This window comes from Lactuca sativa, chromosome 9, assembly GCF_002870075.4.
Source record: "Lactuca sativa cultivar Salinas chromosome 9, Lsat_Salinas_v11, whole genome shotgun sequence".
In the NCBI taxonomy this organism is placed as follows: Eukaryota; Viridiplantae; Streptophyta; class Magnoliopsida; order Asterales; family Asteraceae; genus Lactuca; species Lactuca sativa.
The window spans coordinates 169,806,105-169,830,059 of record NC_056631.2 but is presented as its reverse complement, the minus strand read 5'-3'; the positions used below and the strand labels follow the sequence as shown (position 1 = coordinate 169,830,059).

Genomic DNA, 23,955 nt, shown 5'->3' with positions numbered 1-23,955 from the left:
GAAAGTTAGAAGGAACTTCAGGTTCTAATGAGAAAAGAAAATCCTCGAAGTCTAGAGGAGGAGGAAAGGATGAGGCAAGGTGGTGCGATAAGTGCAAGAAGAAGCACTTAGGAAAATGTGGTGTGGAGGTGACATGTTTCAAGTGTGGAAAGCATGGGCATTACGCCGATGAATGTATTTTCAACAAAAAGGTGTGTTATGAATGTAACGAAGAGGGGCACTTCAAGCAAGACTGCCCAAGGAAAAATCAAGCAGCAAGGCTAGAGGCGCCGCCAAAGCTAAAGGAAAGAGCATTTCAAATGATCCTTGATGAAGCAGATGGCAATGCAAGGAATCAGGAATAAGGATCTTATATCTAAGGGTGTTCACGGGGCGGTTCGGTTCGGATAGTAATAAAATTGTGAAGCATGACCATGGGGCGGGTACCTTACATGCACTAACGAAACCGAACCGTGTAAAGGCGGGTAACCACGGTTCGGTTCACGGATACCCGCTAAATACAAAAAAATAAAAATCAATCAAAGCTATAAAGTCCATTTTAGCCATGCATTCTGAAAATTAAATAGACAGATATAAAACATACTTGTGATAAGTTGATAAAAAAAACATATATACACACTTTATAGTTTATAGCTAATAATTTAAGGATAGCGTCATGCCAGTTATGATCCTAATGTCCGTGTGTTTTGTATATGCATTAGAACGCATCTTTAATTGTTTCCTTGTCTTCTTGACATACCAATTTGAAATTAGACATAGAACAAAATTCATATATATATATATATATATATATATATATATATATATATATATATATATATATGTGTGACGGTTCGGTTCGGGTATCCACGAATATCTTGATATCAAAACTGAAACCGACCCGTAGGTACCCGGTTTTTTCAGTTTTGATTTTTTTTCGGTTTCGGATTGGCCGGATCGGCTCGGTTTTTTGGTTTTGCGGTTTTTATGCACACCCCTACTTATATTTAAAGATCAAGTTATAAAGTAGCGATATGAAAAGTATCATGTATGTAGCCTATTAAAGGCATAGTATAGGGTGAACTTGAACTTTTGTGTAATCGTTTCAAGGAATTAATATAAACCCTAGTTTTGCTAACTGATGTGTTGAATGATTGTCTGATATTCTTGTATGGTGACTTGGTCGACTACGGGACAATACTTGGGACGAGTATGAGTAGGTGTGAAAGGTAGTAGATGCATATACTACCGGAAGCACAGGACTCGCACTTGGATCAGGGAAAGTCACAAGGTTACCAAGAAGCTAGTGATTGATTCCATTTTATTCTGGTATGCCATTACCATTGTTTCGGTAATGACTAGTAAGATGGTTCTTGTTCTAACCCTAGTGGTCATGTTTAAATTTGAGTTCGACTACGAGGAGTATGTTACGTGGTCTAGAGGACCAAGTTAGATGTAACATCTAACTTAAGTCAGAAGGTTGAAGTTAATGCGATTGATAGTGTCGCGCTCGTTGTTAAAAGAAGTTGGTAGGTAGAAATGCTACATGCTGAAATGTGATTATATCACATTAGAATACGAAAGAAGGTATATTCCATTTTGGAATTTAACTCTAAGAGACCTGAGTCTAAGCATTGCATCATTCGATAAGAGGTCAGTAGAGCACGACCCATCGATTTGTTACATAGATAAAGGAAAGTATTTATCCTGAGAAGAAGAAGGAGTCCATAATAACGACTTATTTGGTAACCCGAGGGTTACGATTTAAAGTACAACATAGTACGATAAGCAGATGCAAGATTGGGCATCGTCTACGGTCAAGAAAGCCATAGAGTTAAATACTCTTTCGAGGAAACATAGAATTTAAGGTTATTACCTAGGATGAAGAGATAGCGTATGGAATCATTGTACAAGTTCTATTTTCGTTGATGATTTCGGGACATAATCATCCTAAGGGGGAGATAATTGTAACGCCCGTAGATCAGGGTTAGTCAATTTAGAGACGACAGACGTCAAAAATGAATTTTTGATGAAAGATTATTTAGAATGAATAATCTTAACTAAGTTATATTATATGTTACAAGGTTTTTGTGCATATAAAGAACGTCGAAATCCGAGTTATAACGAAGAAGTTATGACCTGTCGAAGTTTCACGACAGAACCGACACGACACAACGCGACGTAAAAAGTGAATTTACATTAGAGTGATATTTAGCCTTATCAGTCTAAATGGAAGTCTTATAATACGTTAAACCATGAGCGTGCATAAAAAGAACGCCCAAATCTGACTTCGTATGAGGAAGTTATGATTTTTCGAAGTTTCGACTTAGCGGTATGCAGCCCGAATACTCGATTTGAGACCGAGCGGTTTTTAGCCGAAATAATCTAAATGAGAATCGAAGATCTTATTAATTGTAGTAAAACGATAAAACGATAGGCGAAAACGGACGTCGGATGAAGAAGTTATGATTTTATAACGGAGTTTTCCTGTCCCGGCCTACTAAAAATAAATAATAAAAATAAATCAAAATTAGCCGACAGAGTCTAAACGAAAGTTGTAGATCGTAGTCTCACCTACGCGTGGATATAAAGAACGTCGAAAACGGAGTTCGTATGAAGAAGATATGAATTTCCGAAGTTTATTAAATAATTTGTATTTAAATTTAATTATAAAAGTCGACATTATCCGAAGAGGAGTCACCAATCTGATCCGAGGTACGCCCAGCGTACCCCGATGCATGCACCGCCTCGCACTCAAGTGACTTCGGATGACGAACGCAATGACGATTTCGGACCAGTACGCCCCGCGTAAGGCAGTACGCCCCACGTACTCCGAGGCTCCAACCTCCTATAAATAGGATGCGAGGGCAGCCGACTCATTTGCTCTTTTTCTCTCTTCTCTCTCCCGTTTTACCTCGATTTGCGTGCCAGAAGTACCCCGAAGCCCCGGTAATATTCTCGAGCCCCGAAGCAAGTCCCGAGATCCCAAGATCCCGAGAAGTGCGATTCCAGAGCCGAAGCTCTGCCCGCGAAAAGTTCGATTTTTGTAGAGATCTTCCAGATCTGCTGAGGATTACTACTTCTGCAAGTCGTAGTGTTGTCCGATCATCTTCTGATCAAGTGAGTGTATACTACCTTTCACAAACACGATAATAATACAAGTATGGTTTGAGTGTATTAAGTATATTGTTGTTTATACGTGTGAGTGTGTAGTTACTTTCTTCTAACGCATAAATATTAAGTATTTGCTTCGAAATACGTGTTATGTGTATAATATAAAGTTGTTTATATGTGTGGGTGTATAGTCCTTTCATAAACACGGGTATAATACAAGTATTGTTTGAATGTATTAAGTATATGTTTGGGTGAGTGTTGGTTACTTTCTTCTGACACATAAATATGAAGTATTTGTTATAAAACACGTGCTATGGTTTTATATATATATATATATATATATATATATATATATATATATATATATATATATATATATATATATATTGTTGTTTATTTGAGATGAGTATGGAATGAATGTTTTATATAGTTTTTAAATGAGTTAAACTGTATATGTATTTTATATCTACAAATATGTTGGGTAGAACATGGGTAGATGAGATAGTTGGTATGTGATAAAATGATGAGGTATGAAAGATGATTAAGAATGATATTGGTAGATGCACCAATTAAATAATGTCATAAAACTAGCAGATGCGCTTGAGAATAATATCGATAGATGCACCAAGTAGTGAATGTCGTGATCTTGGCAGGTGCGCCAAATAGAGATTGTCATAACAATAGCAGATGCGCTTATAGGATAATCTTGGCAGATGTGCTTATAAGATAATATCGGCAGATGCGCCTAAAAGAGAATGTCATAAACCTGACAGTCGCACCTCATAGTGTATGACATAATCCTGGCAGAGGCACTTAAAGGATGATGTTGGTAGATGCGCCTTATGTAGCAGTAAATTTTGTGCTAATTCCTTAGGTCAATCCTAGGAATGGATGAATGACGGGTAGTTGAATTCTTAGGGTAAAATCCTAAGAAATAAAAAAGATAATGGGGATGGGTAATTGGGTTGATTGTTTGATGGTTGAATATAATAATTATATTATTGTGGGTTGAAAACCCTATATGCTCACCAGGCTCCCAAGCCTGACCCACTCAGTTTTCTTTGTATCACAGGTATCGATACGAAGATATATTTCACGGAGAGATTAAAGGAGATGTAAAATCTTTAGTGTAAATAATGTAAGTTCTGTTTATGCTTATGTGTCTGTATCGGAACATGACATCCCGAGATTTTGTTATATAATAAAAATACATTTCTTTACATTAATGCTTTGATAAATCTTTATCATATTTTGGGAACAAATTCCGCAACTGTTTTCTTTAAAAGATTACTCTGATTTTAAAAACCAAGCATAAACAAATCGGTCTTTTCTGGCCGAGAAATTGGGGATGTCACATTACTGATGACCTGAGAATACAAGTTATTTTGAAAGAGTTGATCAGCTTTAAAGTTGGTGAGTTCATAAGCATTTTAGTGTCATTGTTTGTATGAAAACGTCTGTAAGTGTTTGATGTATAAGTTTGTAAAAGTTTGTAGTATCTGTTTGTATCTCCTAGAAAAATCCTATATTTTCTACTAAACGTAGCCTTCTACCAAGGCATCAAATGTTTTGTATGTTTGTTTCTTGTACGAGTGTGTATTTTCCCTGGTGTGACTATCATTAACCAAAAATATAGTTTTTACATTACCGTTTATGTGAGAAGGTCACAATGTGAATGTAATGGGGAAATAATAATAGTAACGTAGTGTTGTATTATAGTAACTACTGTTGTACAGACTGCTTTAAACAATTGTTATTTAAGGTATAATGTGAAATGGTTGTACCATACTTTCGACTAATAACACGACGATGAAAGACGTCGGAAGAAATGACATTTGGCACCCATAGACTTGCAAGTCCCACTGTAGCGAACAAAAAGGTGTAGGACAGTCAATCCAGTATAGATCTATACACAAATTCACGCTCTCCCTCCAGGATACTCTGGCTACAAAACGATCCATGGCAGTGATGACATGCCTCGAAATAATGGTTCACATTTATGTTATAGTATTCTTGTATATGTATTGTATGTACCAGTGTAATGTATGTTCTCTATGTCTGGTATGTAGTGTGTTCTCTTTGTTTCTCATCATAGTATGTTCTCTTGTATAGTGTATAGTATGTATTGTTTCTCATTATAGTATGTTCTCTTAGTTTCTCATAATAGTATGTTCTCTTAGTTTCTCATAATAGTATGTTCTCTTAGTTTCTCATAATAGTATGTATTGACTCATGTATGAACTGAATCTTTGTATGTTTCATTGTACTAGAAGTAATAAGTAATGTCTTCCTAAACTATACCTATTGTAGTTTACTAGTAAAGTCGTTTGTATAACTGAGTATATTGAACTAAGATAAAAGCTTTTATGTCTATACATATATACATAATATATAACTAAGGATCAAACGACACTCGGACAAACAACAGGGTACTCTAAGTCCACATCCAAACAAACCTTACTTATATAACTATATATGCATTAGACAAGGTTTGGACAATGTATAAGTGTAAAAGAGTTGAATTAAAAAGGTTTGTCATGTAAGAACAAGTTTGATGAATAGTTTAACATGTAAAAGAGTTTGATAAACATTTCGAAGTAGTTTGATTGATAAAATAACTAAAGGCATAGTAAATCCATTTGTTTGGTAGTTATTAATCACATGTGATTGATATAATAACTATAATGTTTCAACTTGTATTCCCCCCCCCCTCCATAAAAGAATTTAAAATCATTTAAAAGGTAGATTAAGGGGTATGAAGTCACATGTAGTGAGTGGTTTGGATGAAACTTCTATATAGGATGCTAAGTGCCAGGTGAAGACTTGAACACGCACACAGATCCTAGTTAACATATAATGACACATATATGTATCTAATTAGTGATTAAACAACTAATTAAGCGAGTATAAACACCCTAAAACATGTAAACACTTTGATTTAAGTGTTATAAGTACAAAAGGGTTGCATTTAAGGGTTGTAGGGCTTCACCTTGGAGTTTACGGCCCAAGAGTAAACTCCCCATGAGTTCTCGGCCTAGGGTTTGCAGCCCTAATGAGTTTACGGACATAAACTCATGGTAACTTGTACCATTTTGACGTTTAAGGTCTTTTACTCATTTTGGAAGTGTTCTAGACCTAGTTCAAAGGTTAAGGAAGGAGTTATGGCAACTTTGCACCAATCATTAGGGTTTACGGCCCAAGGATATTGCCTTGGCCGTAAACTCTCTTTTGATCTTGATTTCTTGATGTTTTCAAGGTGTAAACCAAGTGATTAAAGCATATAACAAGCTAATGCAAGAGTACTTACAATATAGAAGCTTGATAGGGTGTTTAAAGTCCAAAAACACTAGTGTGTGTTCTTGGTGAAATGAAGAACACTTGAAGATCTATAAAAATGAAAGGATTTCACGGATGAAATCATGCATAACCACTAGATAAGGAGATGTAACAACAAATCAAGAGAAGAAATGCTTACATTTTTAGAAGATTGGAATGAAGATCTTATGATACTTGAGAGAGAAGTGGGGTTTATTTGACTTGAAATGAAGGAAATGATAAAAAAATGATGTAAACTCATGCTTATAGCATGAGTTCACAGCCAAGGTTGAGTTTACGGCCCAAACTCATGAAGTTTGGCAGTAAACACCTTTTTAGTGGGGTTTAAGGTGTGATTGTTGCACATTAACCCTAGAAGATACTTCTTAACACCCGTTTCTTGAATATACTAGGCTTAGAACACTCAAATAGACCCTAAACATTGATAAATGATAGCAGAAACAAGTATGACTTTGATTGAATGTAGGGTTTGCACAAGATAGAAATTTCGGGTTGTCATAGTTTAAACAAGAAGTCGGGAATCAATTAGGCAGAAAGATAAAGATGCTTAGATCCGATAGAGGCGGTGGGTATCTTAGTATCGAGTTCCACAACTACCTTAAGGAATGTGGAATATTTTCACATTTGATAGCTCTTAGGACACCATAACTTAATGGTGTGGCTGAGAGGTGTAATCGAACCTTGTTGGACATGGTTCGTTTAACATTTGGGGTTGTGAAGCTTTCATTATATGAGAGACTCACTGTGACATCCCTATTTTCACGGCCAGAAAAGACCGATTTTTGTTTATGCTTTATAAAAATCAGAGTACTTCTTTTCATAAAAATGTTGCGGAATTTGTTCCCAGAAAAATACGATAAATACGTTATCAAAACATTTTCGAAGAAACGTATTTTATTCATTTTAAAACGTTTGGGATGTCATTGTCAATACAGGAACATAAGCATAAACGGAACTTACATTTATTTACACTAGTGATCTACATCTCTTTAATCTCTCAGTGTAATGTCACTTCATATCGACACTTGTGATATAAATAAACTGAGTGGGTCGGGTTGGGAAATCTGGTGAGTACATAGGGTTTTCAACCCACAATAATATAATTATTATGTTTAATCATCAAATAGTTAATCCAATTACCCATCCCCATTATCTTCTTTATTCTAAAGGATCTACCCTAAGAATCAGCTATTTCTTGTTCATTCATTCCTAAGAAGTATCCTAAGGAATAGGTATGAATTCCGTCGTTGTAAATGACACATCTGTCAAGCACAACTGCTAGTTCTGTCACTTAGGCGCAGCTGCCAAAATTGTGACATTCTTTATGGGGCGCATCTGCCGGAATAGTCCTTTTAGGCGCATCTGTCGGGGTTATGAGGTTCTCTATTAGGCGCTTTTGCCGGTAGAGTCCTTTAAGTGCATCTGCCAGGGTTTTATTGACAGTATCGTTTTCGAGAGTCCACTCGCAATACATATCAATGGGTTTTTTTAGAGTACACCGGCGAACAAATCGTTCACAACACCTATAGGTTGCGAGCCTGCTAGTGTTCCACTGGACTGTCTAGAATAGTCTGTGGTTGTCATCAATACTCTGCTGAATGACGGGGCCATCATTTGGGAAAAAGGCTTCTCACATCGTCCACCTCTCACCCTCATCTTACAGTCTATTTCACCTCTCAACTCATCATCCAACTCATATTTCATCTATTACATCTACCTATGTCTTACCGCAACATTTTCGTAGATATAAAATACATATACAGTTTAAATCATTTAAAACGTGTATATAATCGTTCATCCAGCATATACAACAAGTACTCAGGTAATATGCACACATAGCACATAATTTATATAAAATACTTCATATCTAGGTGTATGATGAAAGTAACTATGCACTCACCTGATTAGGTGGTGATTCCGAACTCAGACAGCACTTCGTTATCTCAAAACAATTTTTCCTCGACAAAACCTAGTATCAATTCCACTAGGGTTTAGTTTTTAACGTTAACTGCGACTAATTAATAGTCTAGCTATTATTACTATTATATAGGCGTTAAATAACACTCAATGTAACTTATAATAATAGCCCAAATAATTATTTTAAGGTCCTAATAATGTTACTATAATTAAATAAAATCTATATTAAATATAGTATAGGCGTAGTTTACTTACACCGGGTTTTTATTAAAAACTGGGCTTCGCTGGAGCAGCGTTTCCGAGCCGGAAGCTTTTCTTCTCGGAGCCGTCGGGTGCTCCGGGGCTTTCTTCTCGTGCTAGGGAGGTTCCCTAGACTTGGGAGGGGTTTAAGGAGGCTAGATAGAAGTTAGAGAGAGAAAGAAAGGTTATGGTGTGAAGAAATTATGAAGAGTTCATATCATATTTATAGGAATTGTATAGTAAAGTAGTCTTCAAGCTTCGTCCGTAACTTTTGCATACGAGCTCCGTTTTTGTCTGTATTTTTACCATTGAGTTCCTATTAATGATATCTTCAACTTTCATCTAGACCTCGTTGGCTAATTCTCATTCTATATCGGATTTACAAAACTGTATTGAATTCGCCGCGCTCGAAAAGTAGAGACTAAGCTTCGTCCATAACTTTCGCATACGAGCTCCGTTTTCGACTGTCTTTTTATCGTTTAGCTCCTATTAACGATATCTTCATTTATTGTTTAGATTATTTTGGCTAAAAATCGACCGATCTAAAATTCAAATTTTGGGCTGTGCACTGCTATGCTAAATCTTAGAAAAATCATAACTTCCTCATACGAAGTCAGATTTGGATGTTTTTTTTATGCACACTATCGGTTTAACATATACTACGAATTTCGTTTAGATCGCTAAGGCTAAATATTGCTCTATCGTAAATTCACTATTTACGTCTCCCGGTATCGTGTCGGTTCCGTCGCAAAACTTCGACGGGTCATAGCTTCTTCGTTATAACTCGGATTTCGACGCTCTTTATATATACGAAAACCTTGTAACATATACTAAAACTTGGTTGAGATTATTTATTCTTAATAGTCTTTTGTCAAAAAAACGTTTTCGACCCCTATTGCCTCTAAATTGACTAGCCCGGATTTACGGGCGTTACACTCACGATAAGCATGAACCTCGAAGTGAGAGATGTATTTTCGTTGGCTATCCACAAAAGTCATTTGGATATTTGTTATATAGACCAAGTGAGAACGTGATCTTTATAGCACGAAGATGAGTATTTCACGAGAGAGAGCTCATATGAAAAGAGGACATTGGGAGTACAATTGATCTTGAAGAGATTTATGAATCAAACGTTGAAGGAACATCTGAAGACTCTAGGGTTCAGCCAAAGGAAGAAATTCCAGTTGAACCAGTTGACGAGTCATTACCTCTTAGGCGTTGCACTAGAGTTAGAATGTAACATGAGTTATATGGTTTCTATATTACTACAAAAGGTGATAAGTTTATCAGTGATAGTACACTGGTAAATATGGATGAACCGATTAACTATAAGGAAGCAATGGCAAACCATGAGGCTGCCAAAGGCAAAAGGCAATGGACAGCGAGATCAAGTCCATGTATAACAACCAGGTTTGGAATTTAGTTGATAATGTACCAGGTCGTAAGATAGCTGGGTGCAAATGTATCTTCAAGAAGAAGAACGACATGGATGGAAAGGTACACATTTTCAAGGCTTGACTGCTTGTGAAGGGCTTTACTCAAACCCCAAGGGTTGAATATGATGAGACCTTTTTACTAATAGCTAAGATTAAATCTATTCGGATAATGGTCGCCATAGTTGCGTTTCATGACTATGAAATTTGGCAAATAGATGTCAAAATCTCTTTCCTTAATGTGAAGTCGGCTGAGTTGAACTCAGTAGGACAAAGTCCGAGGCCAAGGTCGGGCATTCGCTAACGCGAAAGACGTAGGCGTGAGAGTTATGGTGCAGCGCAACACTATAATCTCCTCACCAAGGGATAATGCCCCGACGAGAGTGGGACCATTCAGGACGATAACCACGATCTTCGTAATAACCGAAAGATCATCCTCTAGCCAATGAGGAGATGATGGAAAAAGGATGTGACGAAGGATCTTCCAGTAGGAGTCTGCCACGTCACGTCCCACAAAGGAATGTCCAACAAAATTAGTTAAGGTCCACATGGCTCTAGAACCAGGTATATAAGGATCCTTCTTCCTCGTGAAGAAGGAGGACTCTTTTTCCAACAAATATTTTTTCTCTTCTCTAAGAAAAAACTAACTAGATCGTCGTAGCTTCGTCCCAGGAACTCCTCCCAGACGTCGACTAACGACCTGTTTTCCAATTTTGTACTATGATATCAAGATAGGTCATCTACACCAAATCGAGTGACAATCTTAGCTCTATTGTCTCCAACATATCACAACAATTATACAAACTTATTATCACTAATAAAATGTAGATAAGGCATTCTAAACAAATCTATAAAGCTTAAAGAAGTAAAAAAAATGCCCAAGAACACATGATATAGACTTTCTTTTTTGGTCAAGAATGATATTCTGAAATTTCGTACATTCCAAAATGTTTTATGTTAGAAATATACATTGTTTAGGTATTGTCAAAATTCGTAATATTTGTTCGTCTAATCTAACTAAGGAAGAATCAAAACTACTTACTATGTTCCAAATCAAAACGACTATTTTTCAAATACAAAAATTTATTAATTTTATTAATATTTTGTTATTAAAAACTAGTTAATTGATATCCTATATAAATAAAAACAACCTCTTATTATCTTTAATGGACTATCTTGCTACAAGAGTTTTGACGGCCCAAGTCACTAAATGAACAAGTAAGCCCATTTACAGGCCCAACTAAGCCCTAGGTCAAGAAACGTACCCTCTTAAACCCTACAAAGTGCTTCCATTCGCCTATTTCCAACCTCCCTCCATCTGCCGTCGTTCTCCGAAGCTTAACAGGAGAAATGGGTCGTGTTATCAGAGCACAGCGTAAGGGAGCAGGCTCCGTCTTCAAATCCCACACCCACCACCGCAAGGGTCCGGCGAGGTTCCGCAGTCTCGACTTCGGTGAGCGCAATGGTTACCTCAAGGGTGTCATCACCGAAATCATCCACGATCCAGGTCGTGGTGCCCCTCTTGCACGCGTCACTTTCCGTCATCCTTTCCGTTACAAGCACCAGAAGGAACTCTTCGTCGCCGCCGAGGGGATGTACACTGGTCAGTTCGTCTTTTGTGGAAAGAAGGCTAACTTGATGGTCGGTAACGTTCTTCCTCTCAGATCTATCCCAGAAGGAGCTGTGGTCTGCAACGTTGAGCACCACGTCGGTGACCGTGGTTCATTTGCCAGGGCTTCTGGTGATTACGCCATCGTTATCAGTCACAACCCCGATAACGGCACCACTAGGTATACATTTTATCATTAAAATACTTTCTTTTCATGCATTTTGTCTAATTGGATATTGTTTAGGATACATGTTTGTTTATAAATGATTTTGATTAGTTTTCTTATCCATACTTATGAAATTTTTGTTTGTATCCACTTGATATTGAGCTGTTTAATCCGATTTCAATTCTTTGAAATTTAAAATCACTAACTGCATTTGGAAACCTAAGTTAGAATTAAATACTGATTCGTATCATTCATAATCTTGTGTTTTGTTTTCAAGATAATCTTTGGTTCTTAGGAGTTGTGTAATCGTTCTAAATTTAGGGTTTTTTTTTCATAACTGTCTCCCGTAAATTTGTGTAGCAATTCCCAAACATAATATTGGTTATGCATTTTGTAGAACGTTTATTTCTTACTTATAAGCTCCAACCCATCAATTCTTTTCTAGATTGTAATCAAAATTATCAAAAAAAGCAAATTTGTCTGTAGAATTTTGATAAAACTCAACAATCTTTATGGGTTTTTCACAAGTTACACTCTTTTCTTTTGGGCAACTTTCTTTAGTAAATCTTTATGATTTTTCATTCTTGATCAAGATTCAAGCCTAACATTTCAATGAATTGTAACTTTTCTTTTACATTTTTTTCTAAAAATTCAATCTTTTCTTTCTGGGCATTAAAAAAAATCAATCTTTTCCATCTGGGTATTCCAAAAGATCACTTTTGTGTCACTCCTTTTCAATTTCACTTATGTGGTATGTTTTAACTTTGTGTATGATTGTAGAGTGAAGCTTCCATCTGGAGCCAAGAAAATTGTGCCAAGTGGATGCAGAGCTATGATTGGTCAAGTTGCAGGAGGAGGGCGTACTGAAAAGCCAATGTTGAAAGCAGGAAACGCGTATCACAAATTCCGTGTGAAACGTAACTGCTGGCCTAAGGTTCGTGGTGTGGCTATGAACCCTGTGGAGCATCCTCATGGTGGTGGTAACCATCAACATATTGGTCATGCAAGTACGGTTAGACGTGATGCACCACCCGGTCAAAAGGTTGGGCTCATTGCCGCCAGGAGGACTGGGCGGCTCAGAGGTCAAGCTGCTGCCACCGCTGCCAAGGCTGATAAGTGATGAAGTTAGATTGCTATTATGGTTTTGGTTTTTTTGTTATGAATCATTGGGTACTTTTTATTGTTAGTTATTTTGAGTTTATTACTTGGAATTGTTATTGTTATGTTGATTGTCATACATTTTGTTTTATGGGAAAGTTTTGTGGTAGACTTGTTTTTGTTTGTTGTTTGGTTTGGTTGCTAATTTGTTCGACAACACATAATAGTATTTGAGGCGTGACAAGTTCCACCTTCCGTCCTATGTTTCTCCATTTGACTCTTTTTTTACCCAATCATGAACTACCTTGTTAGAGCCTTGTTCTACGCAACAACTATGTATCCTCCTTGCTCTTTGTATAAGATTGGACTAAAGATACCAAAAAAGATAAACTTTTTTCTTAGTTTTTCTTTTGTATGCATAAGATACGTGAAATTGTTACACTTCCTCCAAAGATCCATCACCTTTCTTGACCATTGTCGGGTTCACAATCCATATCGAGAGCACTACTTGGTGTATACTCCCTACTTTGACAAGCTTGTTGTCTTCCATGTTTATTGCTACATTTTGGTATCATGTTTTTGGTCGTCATTTCTATTGGATTGGACTACGTTATACATGAACATTAAGACTATGTTGGATCACATCTTTGGAAACACCTACCCGTGTTAGGATACATGTTTTGTTCTCTAGGTGTTCATGGTGTATCCCTTATCATGCTTCTTTCTTAGTGTACACAATGTCTCGTGACAATGGATCTCTTATTCATAGGATATGAGTTTCTTCCTTGGAGTATGGATGCATGTAGACTGTCATCGTGTTTGCATCTTCCTTTTACGACACAAGTACTTAAACTTGGTGTTTGACCGTTGTAGTAAGCCATTGATTCCATATGTCTATCTTCTTCTAGATCAAGATATGGGATGGTTATGGTTGTTCATGGCGAGTTCATCATGCTTACAAGTACCTTATCGACCGTTAATTGTTTCATTATAAATATTGAACATTCCTAAGATTGAGGTGGTTATAGGAGTTTAAATATGTGGTGACATCATGAGGAAAGCATGCTAGAGATCCTTTTCCTTACTGTTTTCTCTAGCATTTCCCATTTACAATGGTTTATCGAGATGATGACTTTCACAACGGTCCCATATATGGTGCCCAAATGATGCAACCGATCTAGTACATGAGACTTGATTGTACTCTTGAGTTGGCTATGAATTTGAGGGATTCAATATCTATAAAATCATTAAAGAGAAAAAAGATGCCACCTATATCCCATGAGGTATCACTTTTAATATGCTCCGACGATCAAGTTAGTATAGGATTGAAGCGAGTTCAATGGCGAACAAAAAAACTACAAATAGTCTGTGAGAGACGACTCTTTGTATTTATAGGGTTTGTTGATGTATCTGTTGTTTTTGGAATTGGTGGTGTCATGTTCGTACCAAACAAGTAATGCGATTGAGCGACTCGTTGACGAATACATGCTTTACCTAAAAATGTTGTTTTATTCGACAACCGGTGTTTGCCACGATATTATTTTGCTACTGCATCCCACAACTTTGTCTAGATGTGAAAAAGTCGTACTAAAACAACTAGAGTTGTCTCCCATACCAAATAAATACTATCATTCATTAACAAAAATTAATTAAAATTAATTAAGAGTAAAAATATATTAAACATATTCTCCAAATAAATACTATCATTCAATAACAAAAATTAAATTAAAAATTACCCACATCCTTTTTCTATTTTGAAGACTTTGGGTATATGTTGCAACAATCTTAACCTTTCATAGGACAAACTTGCAAAAATGGTCCCTGTGGAATGCATTTTTTTTTGCGGTTTTAGTCAAAATCTCGATTTTTTTGGTTTCATGGTCCTTTTGAGCTAGTTTCGTTGTGTTTTTAGTCCCCTTGAATAGTGAAATGACTGCAATACCGTTGGGGTATTTATTTTTCATTTTTCTTTCAATATTTTAAATCTTATAGTTATTTTAATAATTAAAAAAAGAGGGACCCACCTCTCTCTCTCTCTCTAACCTGCAACTAAAATCGATGGAGCTATCTATCTTTCTTGTGAACTAATGTCTGAATTAACACTCTAACACAAATATAGATCCAAATGCAGGCACACATAAACATAACACATAAAATGTAAATACACAATGACATGGATCGAAAAAGAAATAGAGAGAGTTCAGTGGTTTAGAATGGAACCCAGATACACACATAAAGATACATTGCTCTTAAATTCGTCACCCACCTTCAATCTCTCATCCTTCTTAGTCCTTGCTGAAAACCATCTTCATCACCAAAAGTGATACTAGACCGGCGTTCAAATTCCTGCCTTGTAAAAAAATAGCATCTTCACTTCCTGATTCAATCTCTCTCGTCATCACCTTCCAACATCATCTTAATCCACTACCATTAGCCAACACCTTGTCACCACCAGTACTTGTTGAATCTTAAAGGGAATTGATTGAAGCTTTCCGATGAATACCCAATTAATCAATAATGAACAAAAACACCATCCCTTTCATTAAACCAATCACAAGTCTATTAACTACACTAGAACTTAAACCTCAAAAATGATCAGATGCAAGATTGTAGAAAATGGGAGATCGTTGCTTCAACAAGTCGAAAACTAGAACTTAAACCTCCATAAATCCTCCACTGCTGATACCACTAGCCATCAGATTCACAAATCTACTAGACAGAACAACCGCGATGAAACTTTCAGGTGACACTCTGATATCCGGCGAGCAATGAAGCTTTCAGATGGGGCCACTAGATATCAAAGGCCATGGAGTTATCAAAGGAGGTGGGAACTGGAAACGCCAATGGTGGGAGGTTTGGTTTAACAACAGTCAATCAATAGATGATTAGATGTGGATAATTTAGGGCTATCGTTCCCTTTTCCTGTGGATAGCCGACTTCAGGCGATAACAGAGACCGACGATGAGGCGAAGGTAAATCAGAGAAGAAGACGAAGGTGTGGGGTGAAGCAAGGAGCGATGAAGGTGAATAGTTCGGCTGGGGAAGAATGGGGGTGAGGATCGTGTGTGTGTTTGTCTAGACTCTAGAGAGAGATAGAGAGAGATAGAGAGAGATGTGGGTCCAAATTAATTATTTTTCATTTAATTTAAATAGAAAAAACATAAAAAAAATATCAAGAGGGCATTACAGTCATTTCAATTTACCAAGGGACAAAAAACCCAATGAAACTATCTCAAAAGTACTACCAAAAAAAAAAAATCATAGTTTGAAGTAAAACCATAAAAAAAAAATGCAAGGGATCATTTTTGCAATTTTGTCCTTTCATAGTTATATAAGCAGCTTTAGTCAGGAAGTTCAAAAGTAACCCTAGATATTTTTCCGTAAGGACTCTGCCAAAAACCCTTAAACCCCAAAAATGGCGATGCGGACTGCGACGACGGTGGCGGCTGCCGGTCCCCGCGGACTGAGATCGCTATTCTCAACCCTTTCTACCAACTTCCCATTCCCTTCACAAACCGCCAATCAACCGCAGAGGCCGCAAGCTGAACCTTCTACCAACCTCTTCGTATCAGGCACGTCCCCCTTCTCTTCGACCTCTTTTCATTTTTATACGCTCTAATCTCTTCATATAATTCCTCTTGTGTACTTATGCATATATAATATTTGTTAAACCCTACTTTATTAATCGCCTAGCATGTTAATCGTTTAAAATACTTGTTTGATCCAACGATCCTTAGAGCTGCAGTGTTTTACGATGATAAATGAATGAAAGATAGAAGAAATTTGCGTTACCTTAAAATTTTCACACTGACGAGCATCTTCTAGCCTCAAGAAGTGATGCAGTTAGTCATAGGTCTTTCAATTCGTGGAATTACTGCTTCTTCATGTTCTTAAAGATGTTTGTGATTTTGTGCTTGATGTTGAGTGATACTTTAATTATGTTAAAAACATCAAATTTTGTAATCCACACATGCTTTTAGTTACAGAGCAACATAGGATTGGATTCTATTTTGATTATTTAGCATCCCTCCCTTCTGTATCTGTATATCCAAATCTTGTAAATATTTTTTTTCATATGCATTTACAGTCTAAAGATTTCATATCTGTTGATGTTAAATACAGGTCTTAGCAAACGTACAACTGATGAAGGACTTAAAGAATGCTTTGAAAAGTTTGGTGAAGTTGTTCATGGTTTGTTTCTTCTCCATGAATTATGATCTTGATTCAAAAGGGTGCTGTTTTTTGAACTCTAATTCTTAATTTTTTTTAAAAAAATTACTTTATGCAGCTAGAGTGGTCAAAGATCGTGCTTCAGGTTGGTCAAAGGGGTTTGGTTTTGTACGATATTCTAGCCTTGAAGGGGCTGCTGCTGGCATAGAGGGCATGGATGGAAAGGTAATTTCATATTTACATACACTATTATTAACTACTCATATAGATAATACTTTACTTGTGTTTTGTGTAGTCTGAATCATAGTCTGAATCCCAGTGATTGACTAAAATAAGAGAAAAGGGCTTAATGGTCATTTCTGTTGTGGTCTTTTTTTTTGTTGTTGCAGTTTTTGGATGGTTGGGTTATATTTGCAGAGTATGCAAGGCCAAGAGATTCTCCTCCTCCTCCATCACCTCCTTCTACCTATGGAAACAGTCAATATGGTCAACGATGAAACTTTCTTGAAAATGATTCTTGGTTTAAAGATTATTAATGATGAATACTAATTTATCAAACTATAAAATATGATTTGGTATGTTCATGATGATTAGTAGTATGTTATTCACTTGAGCAAGAAAGTTTTGAAATTTGTTTATTTTAGATATATGTAAACGATTATATGTTTTATTAAAATAACTTTTGATCTGCAAAATGACGCAATGACCTATTATGTATTGCGACTTTACCCTTTCAGCCCCTAAAGTTTTTTTTTTCGTGTCTTTTAAGGGAATAAAATTATTTTGTCGGGTCTAATTGGTTCTTGCTGTCAAAACGAAGGGGTAACCTTAATTGATCTATTCATTTATTTGTTTATTATAGATGAAATGACACGTCTTTTTATTTCACATTGTCACACTCTCTCACACACACTCTCACACAGAGCTCCTATTCATCATCTTCTTCAGGATGCATAACCTTTTCGGATCCAAATTGTTTTCTATGGGCTCAAAAAGTGTGAATAATAGCTTTGTGCTCATTACCCAACAAATATTTGTAAAACTTGATGGTTGATTTGAGCCACCGGTAAAAACCCTTTACTCCTCCGTGGATGGCGCTCAAAGAGAGTTGAAGAGGCCTCTCTCTTGTTATCCCCTAGCTCATAGCAACAACAAAACCACTAGAATTATTAAGACTTACAACACCTATAAAACCCTTATTAACTTCTCATATTCGACCATAGTTGGGAAAGCAAGATGACAGCTACTTCGAAGGAGGATGGAAACAACAAAATCACATGTTTAATCCCAAAACAAAAGAGATACTCCACTTGTCCATCCTTCATTGCCTCCATCGAAGTGATTCTCCAAAACCCTCAAGCGATTTCAGTCCGAAGCTCAGATTCAGGCTTCTCATATTCGACTATAGTTGGGAAAACAAGATGACAACTACTTCGAAGGAGGATGGAAGCAACAAAATCACATATTTAATCCCAAAACGTAAGAGATACTTAACTTGTCCGTCCTTCATTACCTCCATCGAAGTGATTCTCCAAAAACCCTCAAGCGATTTCAGTCCGAAGCTCAGATTCAGGCTTCTCATATTCGACTATAGTTGGGAAAGCAAGATGACTACTTCGAAGGAGGATGGAAGCAGCAAAATCTTATCTTTAATCCCGAAACAAAAGAGATACTCCACCTGTCCATCCTTCATTACCTCCATCAAAGCGATTCTCCAAAACCCTCAAGCGATTTCAGTCCGAAGCTCAAATTTTGGCTTCTCTTCATTTATCTTTTAAACATGTGCCTCATAATCGTATTGGACATTCTTCCGACAGGAGTTTGGAAATTTGATGTAGTTAAAAAACTTTAGAAACAACTATGATTCATTTGAGTTGAGTTAATTGGAGGAATTTGAAACCGATTGTATTAAAAAAGTCATATAATCAAGTGTGACTAGGCATGTCAACAAACAAAAATGATACATGGCATATGAAACCGGTTGTATTAGGTCAGGTGACCAAATGAACATGTAAAAAATAACGTTATTCTCTTAAAAGGCACGAAAAAAACTTTAAGGATTGAAAGGGTAAAGTCTCAATACATAGTAGGACCATATTATAGTAAAATTATTAGTGAAATTGTCCTGAGGTCATATTTTAGTAAAATATGCCAACAATATACGCATTATATATTTTAGAAATTTCAGAGATTGTCAACATATAAAACTCAATACAAACTATAGAAATTTCAGAATGTCAGATATTATAAAACTCATAAAAATACTATCAAAATTCATAGGGGTTGATTCTACAGAAGATTTTTATTTAACACTGAAAAAAAAATTATGTATTAACATTTATACCTCTTCTTTATAGAAGTAATGCATAATAATAATAATAATAATAATAATAATAATAATAATAATAATAATAATAAGATCCAAAATTTCTTTTTACCTTAGCTATTCTTTAACAGATGTTTCCTCTACAAAATCACAATAAAAAAATACCCACATCACACAATTCCATCCATCCTACAATTTCAATTATTCATCATCCTAAAAACTTACCATTGGAAAGTGTTTCTTTCAAAGGTTTATCATGTCATAAACTTATTGCAAAAGTAACACACAATGAAAGACACACCAACAGGTATCCTAGGACATACAAACTCTTCATAAAAGATTTAGGAACCACAAAAACCGAATTTTCCGATTAATATACATGTACGTTACACGAACAACTTTCTATAAAAACAACACATGATTAGTTAAATAAATACAAAAACCAAAAAGAAAAAAAAAACAAATTATAGTCTTCACTATTCATGCTAATATTTCATTCTCTCCTTCAACCATTCCGTTCATGGTGTCATACAACGGCTTGTTCAAAGTCTCCGGCAAATAAAATGTTAGAAACCCACCAACGACTCCACACACCCCAAACACCATAAACGGCAATCCGCCACCCATAACCACCACAAACGGCGCCAATATTGCCCCAAATTGCGCCGCCTGTGTCGCACATCCCAAGGCGGCGTTTCTCACCACCGTCGGAAACAACTCCATCGCATATATAAACAGTAAATTGTAAGTTCCGGCCATCCCGAAGATCCCCAAAACACCACACACCATTCTCACCACCTTCCAAGCCCCTTTTCCACCCAAAAAACTTCCGGCGACACAGAAAATCCCGCTGAACCACTGCGTCCCCACCCCCAACGGCTTCCTCCCAAACCTGTCGATCAAAATCGCTGTGAAAAGAAACGCCGGCATCTCCGCCACCGCGTTCACTATCACATTCATGTAAAGATTGGTTTCCAGGTTCACCACGTTTAAACTGAGACCATAGTAGACAACAGAGCAAGTGAAGTTGATTCCGACGACGAGAATCAAACGGATCCGGGTTACCGGCGATTTAAGCGCGTCAAACACCGATCCCGACACAGCTTCACACGACCTTAACTCGTTACTTTTCCGATCACCACCATGATTAGCGTCTTCGTCACGAGAAACATACACGTTTTCCGGGAGAAATCTACCGTTGGTGACGGCAATTGAACGCATGACGCTCATAGCTTCACCTGGTAGACCTCGAATAAGGTACCATCGGGGGGATTCGGAGATGAGGGGGAGGATTAAAAACACGAAAAGGAGAGAAGGGATCGATGAAGCAATATACAGGGCTCGCCATGTTCGGAAAATATAAGCTATTCCGGCGAGGATGGCGATTCCGCCGGAGAAGAAATAAAAAGTGGACATTCCGGCCATACCTCGCTTCGATGGTCCGACAGGCTCGGTGGCGAGGACGAACGCACAGAGGCCGACGCCGCCGGTGCTAAAACCGGTGAGAATACGGAGGATGACATAGGTTAAGTAGTTTGGGGAGAGAGATGTCAGTAGTCCAAAAATGGCGTTGAGTATGCAGACTACTGTGAGAGATCCTTTTCTTCCCAGTTTGGAATCCGATAGATGACCGAATATTCCGGCACCTGAAAATTTAAATCATTAAATAATGTCCACTTCACTTGCTAGTAAAACATATCAGAAAGAGAAATTAATGATAAAATATATTATTTTCTGGGTTTTATTATTTAATTTAATGATAAAAATACTTTTAAAATAAGTAAAGGTAAAACGAAAGAAATACAAAATCAAGGATGTGATTTTAATGTACATAAGACTAGCAATATTAGAAATAGAAAAAATTGACTAAAATTGTAGATGGATATAAACTATAGGGACCAAAACTATAAATTACTCTATTCTATAAAAAGAGGACAAAAAGTACGTTCCAAATTCCAATTTGGCAACTTCGGATCAGAGTCGTGTTGTTTTTTCATTTTTCATACTCATCTTAGATACTTTTTGTGCTTTCAATAAGATTTTGGATTCAAGCTATTACTTTAAGTATCAAAATAAATAATTAATATATTAAATAACTAAAATAACATATTTGGTTTGAAATCTGATCGTAAATAAAAATATTATATTTTGATATAATTTAAAATAATAATTTTTTTGTTAAAAAAAAGGTCTTGGACAGAAACAATGGATATCCATCTTCAACCCATAAATCCGCTGTAAAGATTCCTTTCGCTTTCCACGCACACTCTAAAATCTCAACACAAAGTAGCATTTAAATATTATATTTTCTGGAAAGTATAATATCTTTTACAATATTTTGTTTTTATTTCCCAAAAAAATGACAATGTGAGGTGATCTTTTTCTCACGTTTAAAATCCAAGATTGGACTTTATTTAGGGGTTTCTATATTGCTACAAGGAATTACTATGAATCATAATAAAAACGATTGGTAAATATAAGAGACTTGATTGATAAGCTAGTTGAAAATTCATATTTTATTTTAAATTCCAAAAATAATAACATTTTTTTTTTTTCTAAATTCCTTTCAGTTATACACTATAAATCTTGAATATAAAATAATCTCTAAACACATATAATTGAAAAATAAACTAGTTGAAACAGAAAAGATAAGTTTCACATACAACATAGTTACATGTTATACAATGTACTATGTATATGAATAATTTATAAACTAACAAAAACAATATGTTAAAGAAAACATATGAATCTGTCTCCTTCAAAAATTTTAAAAGTTTATTTATAGTGAAATTAAATCATATTTTTTTGTACTAAAATATATATATTTTATTATAGGGAAATTCCATGAATCGTACATGTGTGATTTCAGTCCCCTTTTTAATTTTTTTTTTTTGATTTGTACAGTGGTCCAAAATCAAATACAATTATCCATTTATAATGTGGGTCTAATTTTTTTTTTTTTAAACTGAAACCTCAAAAACTGACAGACCATTATTGCAATTTTCTCTTTATATTAATATCTTTAAGTCTTATAAATATTAGAGTGAATTACAGATCCTTGTGATTTATATCTATGTGCAGTTTGAGTCTAAAATTGACGTTGTGAATATTGTGTGATTTCCAAAAGTTGCATGTGTTAATCACAAGTGAAATGACCAATGTACCCCTAATTGTTTATTTTAAATAAATTCAAGGACCATTTCTATAAATTGGTACACCCCCAATGTTTAAAGGGATCATACATGCAATTTTTGAAAACGATGACCATTTTATAAACCTTGGACTACATATAGGTAGTTGTTCAAACCTGAAAGATATATATTATATTTATTAACTAAAACAATGTAATTTTTTATGGCGCCATTGATGGATGTCAGAAAGGTTCAGAAGAACCACCCACGCGGCTGAACCACAATTATTATTGTATGCATCAACCGATAACTCACCGGACAAATCCGACGTGTCACACCGCCGGCGTTATCTTAGTGGTATCGTTTTTTTTGTGGTTGAAGATAAGAGACTTACCGATCATGCAGCCACCGAAGAACAAGGCTTGGACAAGCCCCACCTTATATTTCTGGCCACAAATTAATCCCCATTCGGCCACCGTTGATATCCCAGAACCACCGTCCCACCGCCACGTACCTGGCTGAAGCCCACAAACATCAGCGGCGGAAACGCAGTCGGAATCCGGTTCGCATATCCAGTCCGGTTGTCGGTCGGCGAAAATCATGACCATGGTGTGGAAAGCCTCGAGAGCCCAACCCATACACGTGAGAACGAAGTGCTTGAATTGCCAATACCCAAACTCGCCGCAGTATTTGCGTAACATGTCGTCGATGCAGAGGCGTTCGATGGGAGCTTCATTGTTTCCGGCGACGTGGGTTTTGTCGTCCGGTAAGATGAGGGGTGACCGGAGATCGTCCGGCGAGGAGGTGGGGATATTGATGGTCATAAAGGGCGGTTGTTAAATGTCGTTTTGTTTTAGTTGCAAGGAAGAGTAAATATTATTTGTAGAAAGAAGGAATTTGGATTTGGGGGGATATGCCACTTGAATTTATTTTTATCTTTAAATAAATAGTTCCTTTTTTGTAATAATAAATTAAATTCCATATATGAATCTTCAAATATATTTACCTGCCATTAAAATATTTAAATAACTAAAGAAGTTAAAAACAACATTTTAGGACCGTTAAAATAATGATGTTTTTGAATTAGCCTTTGGTTTTATGTGTATGTGTGGTGCTTGTAGCCTTGTATCATATGAGCGCGGAGATAGGGTTATTTAAGATAATTAGGTTAAAACCTATGGAACCTACGGATGTTAATTTTAAATAGAATTAAAAATTGATTATGTAATAAATCATTGGAAGTAAGTTGTTATTTTAAATTATCTATGACACGAGTAAAACATAAAAGTAACATTCGGTCCAAGCTTATTTAATTATTTGGAAAGCTTTAGGTAAGCAATAGCTCTTAAGGAAGACCGAACAAACAAACTCAGACGTATTTTTCTTTTTATATATATATGAAATAGCAAGATAACTTGAGGATCAATAATGATATC

The 23,955-nt window shown here is 36.2% G+C and overlaps 3 protein-coding genes across 3 annotated transcripts; 2 read left to right on the top strand and 1 right to left on the bottom strand.

Moving 5' to 3' along the window:
• Window positions 1-11,312: 11,312 nt before the first annotated feature.
• On the top strand, window positions 11,313-13,071 carry LOC111912720 (60S ribosomal protein L8). Its single transcript, XM_023908450.3, has 2 exons — window positions 11,313-11,809; window positions 12,575-13,071. The coding sequence occupies exons 1-2, from the start codon at window positions 11,370-11,372 to the stop codon at window positions 12,912-12,914; spliced, it is 780 nt and encodes a 259-aa protein (XP_023764218.1). The 5' UTR covers window positions 11,313-11,369; the 3' UTR covers window positions 12,915-13,071.
• A 3,173-nt stretch (window positions 13,072-16,244) lies between these two features.
• Window positions 16,245-17,757, top strand: LOC111912721 (organelle RRM domain-containing protein 2, mitochondrial). The gene is made up of 4 exons (XM_023908451.3): window positions 16,245-16,464; window positions 17,015-17,083; window positions 17,181-17,287; window positions 17,452-17,757. Exons 1-4 carry the CDS (start codon window positions 16,308-16,310, stop codon window positions 17,557-17,559), a joined length of 441 nt encoding a protein of 146 aa, XP_023764219.1. The 5' UTR covers window positions 16,245-16,307; the 3' UTR covers window positions 17,560-17,757.
• A 1,939-nt stretch (window positions 17,758-19,696) lies between these two features.
• LOC111912722 (organic cation/carnitine transporter 4) lies at window positions 19,697-23,520 on the bottom strand. The gene is made up of 2 exons (XM_023908452.3): window positions 22,914-23,520; window positions 19,697-21,034 (listed from the first exon to the last, which is right to left on the bottom strand). The coding sequence occupies exons 1-2, from the start codon at window positions 23,341-23,343 to the stop codon at window positions 19,869-19,871; spliced, it is 1,596 nt and encodes a 531-aa protein (XP_023764220.1). The 5' UTR covers window positions 23,344-23,520; the 3' UTR covers window positions 19,697-19,868.
• Between the last annotated feature and the right edge of the window lie 435 nt (window positions 23,521-23,955).

Excerpts from the sequence above, each read along its gene's own strand:
- LOC111912720 (XM_023908450.3), top strand. The coding sequence starts at position 11,370 with ATGGGTCGTGTTATCAGAGCACAGCGTAAGGGAGCAGGCTCCGTCTTC. Across the intron at positions 11,810-12,574 it reads CCCGATAACGGCACCACTAG|AGTGAAGCTTCCATCTGGAG; the intron begins GTATACATTTTA and ends GTATGATTGTAG.
- LOC111912721 (XM_023908451.3), top strand. The coding sequence starts at position 16,308 with ATGGCGATGCGGACTGCGACGACGGTGGCGGCTGCCGGTCCCCGCGGA. Across the intron at positions 16,465-17,014 it reads TACCAACCTCTTCGTATCAG|GTCTTAGCAAACGTACAACT; the intron begins GCACGTCCCCCT and ends TGTTAAATACAG. Across the intron at positions 17,288-17,451 it reads TAGAGGGCATGGATGGAAAG|TTTTTGGATGGTTGGGTTAT; the intron begins GTAATTTCATAT and ends TTGTTGTTGCAG.
- LOC111912722 (XM_023908452.3), bottom strand. The coding sequence starts at position 23,343 with ATGACCATCAATATCCCCACCTCCTCGCCGGACGATCTCCGGTCACCC. Across the intron at positions 21,035-22,913 it reads CTTCGGTGGCTGCATGATCG|GTGCCGGAATATTCGGTCAT; the intron begins GTAAGTCTCTTA and ends TTAAATTTTCAG.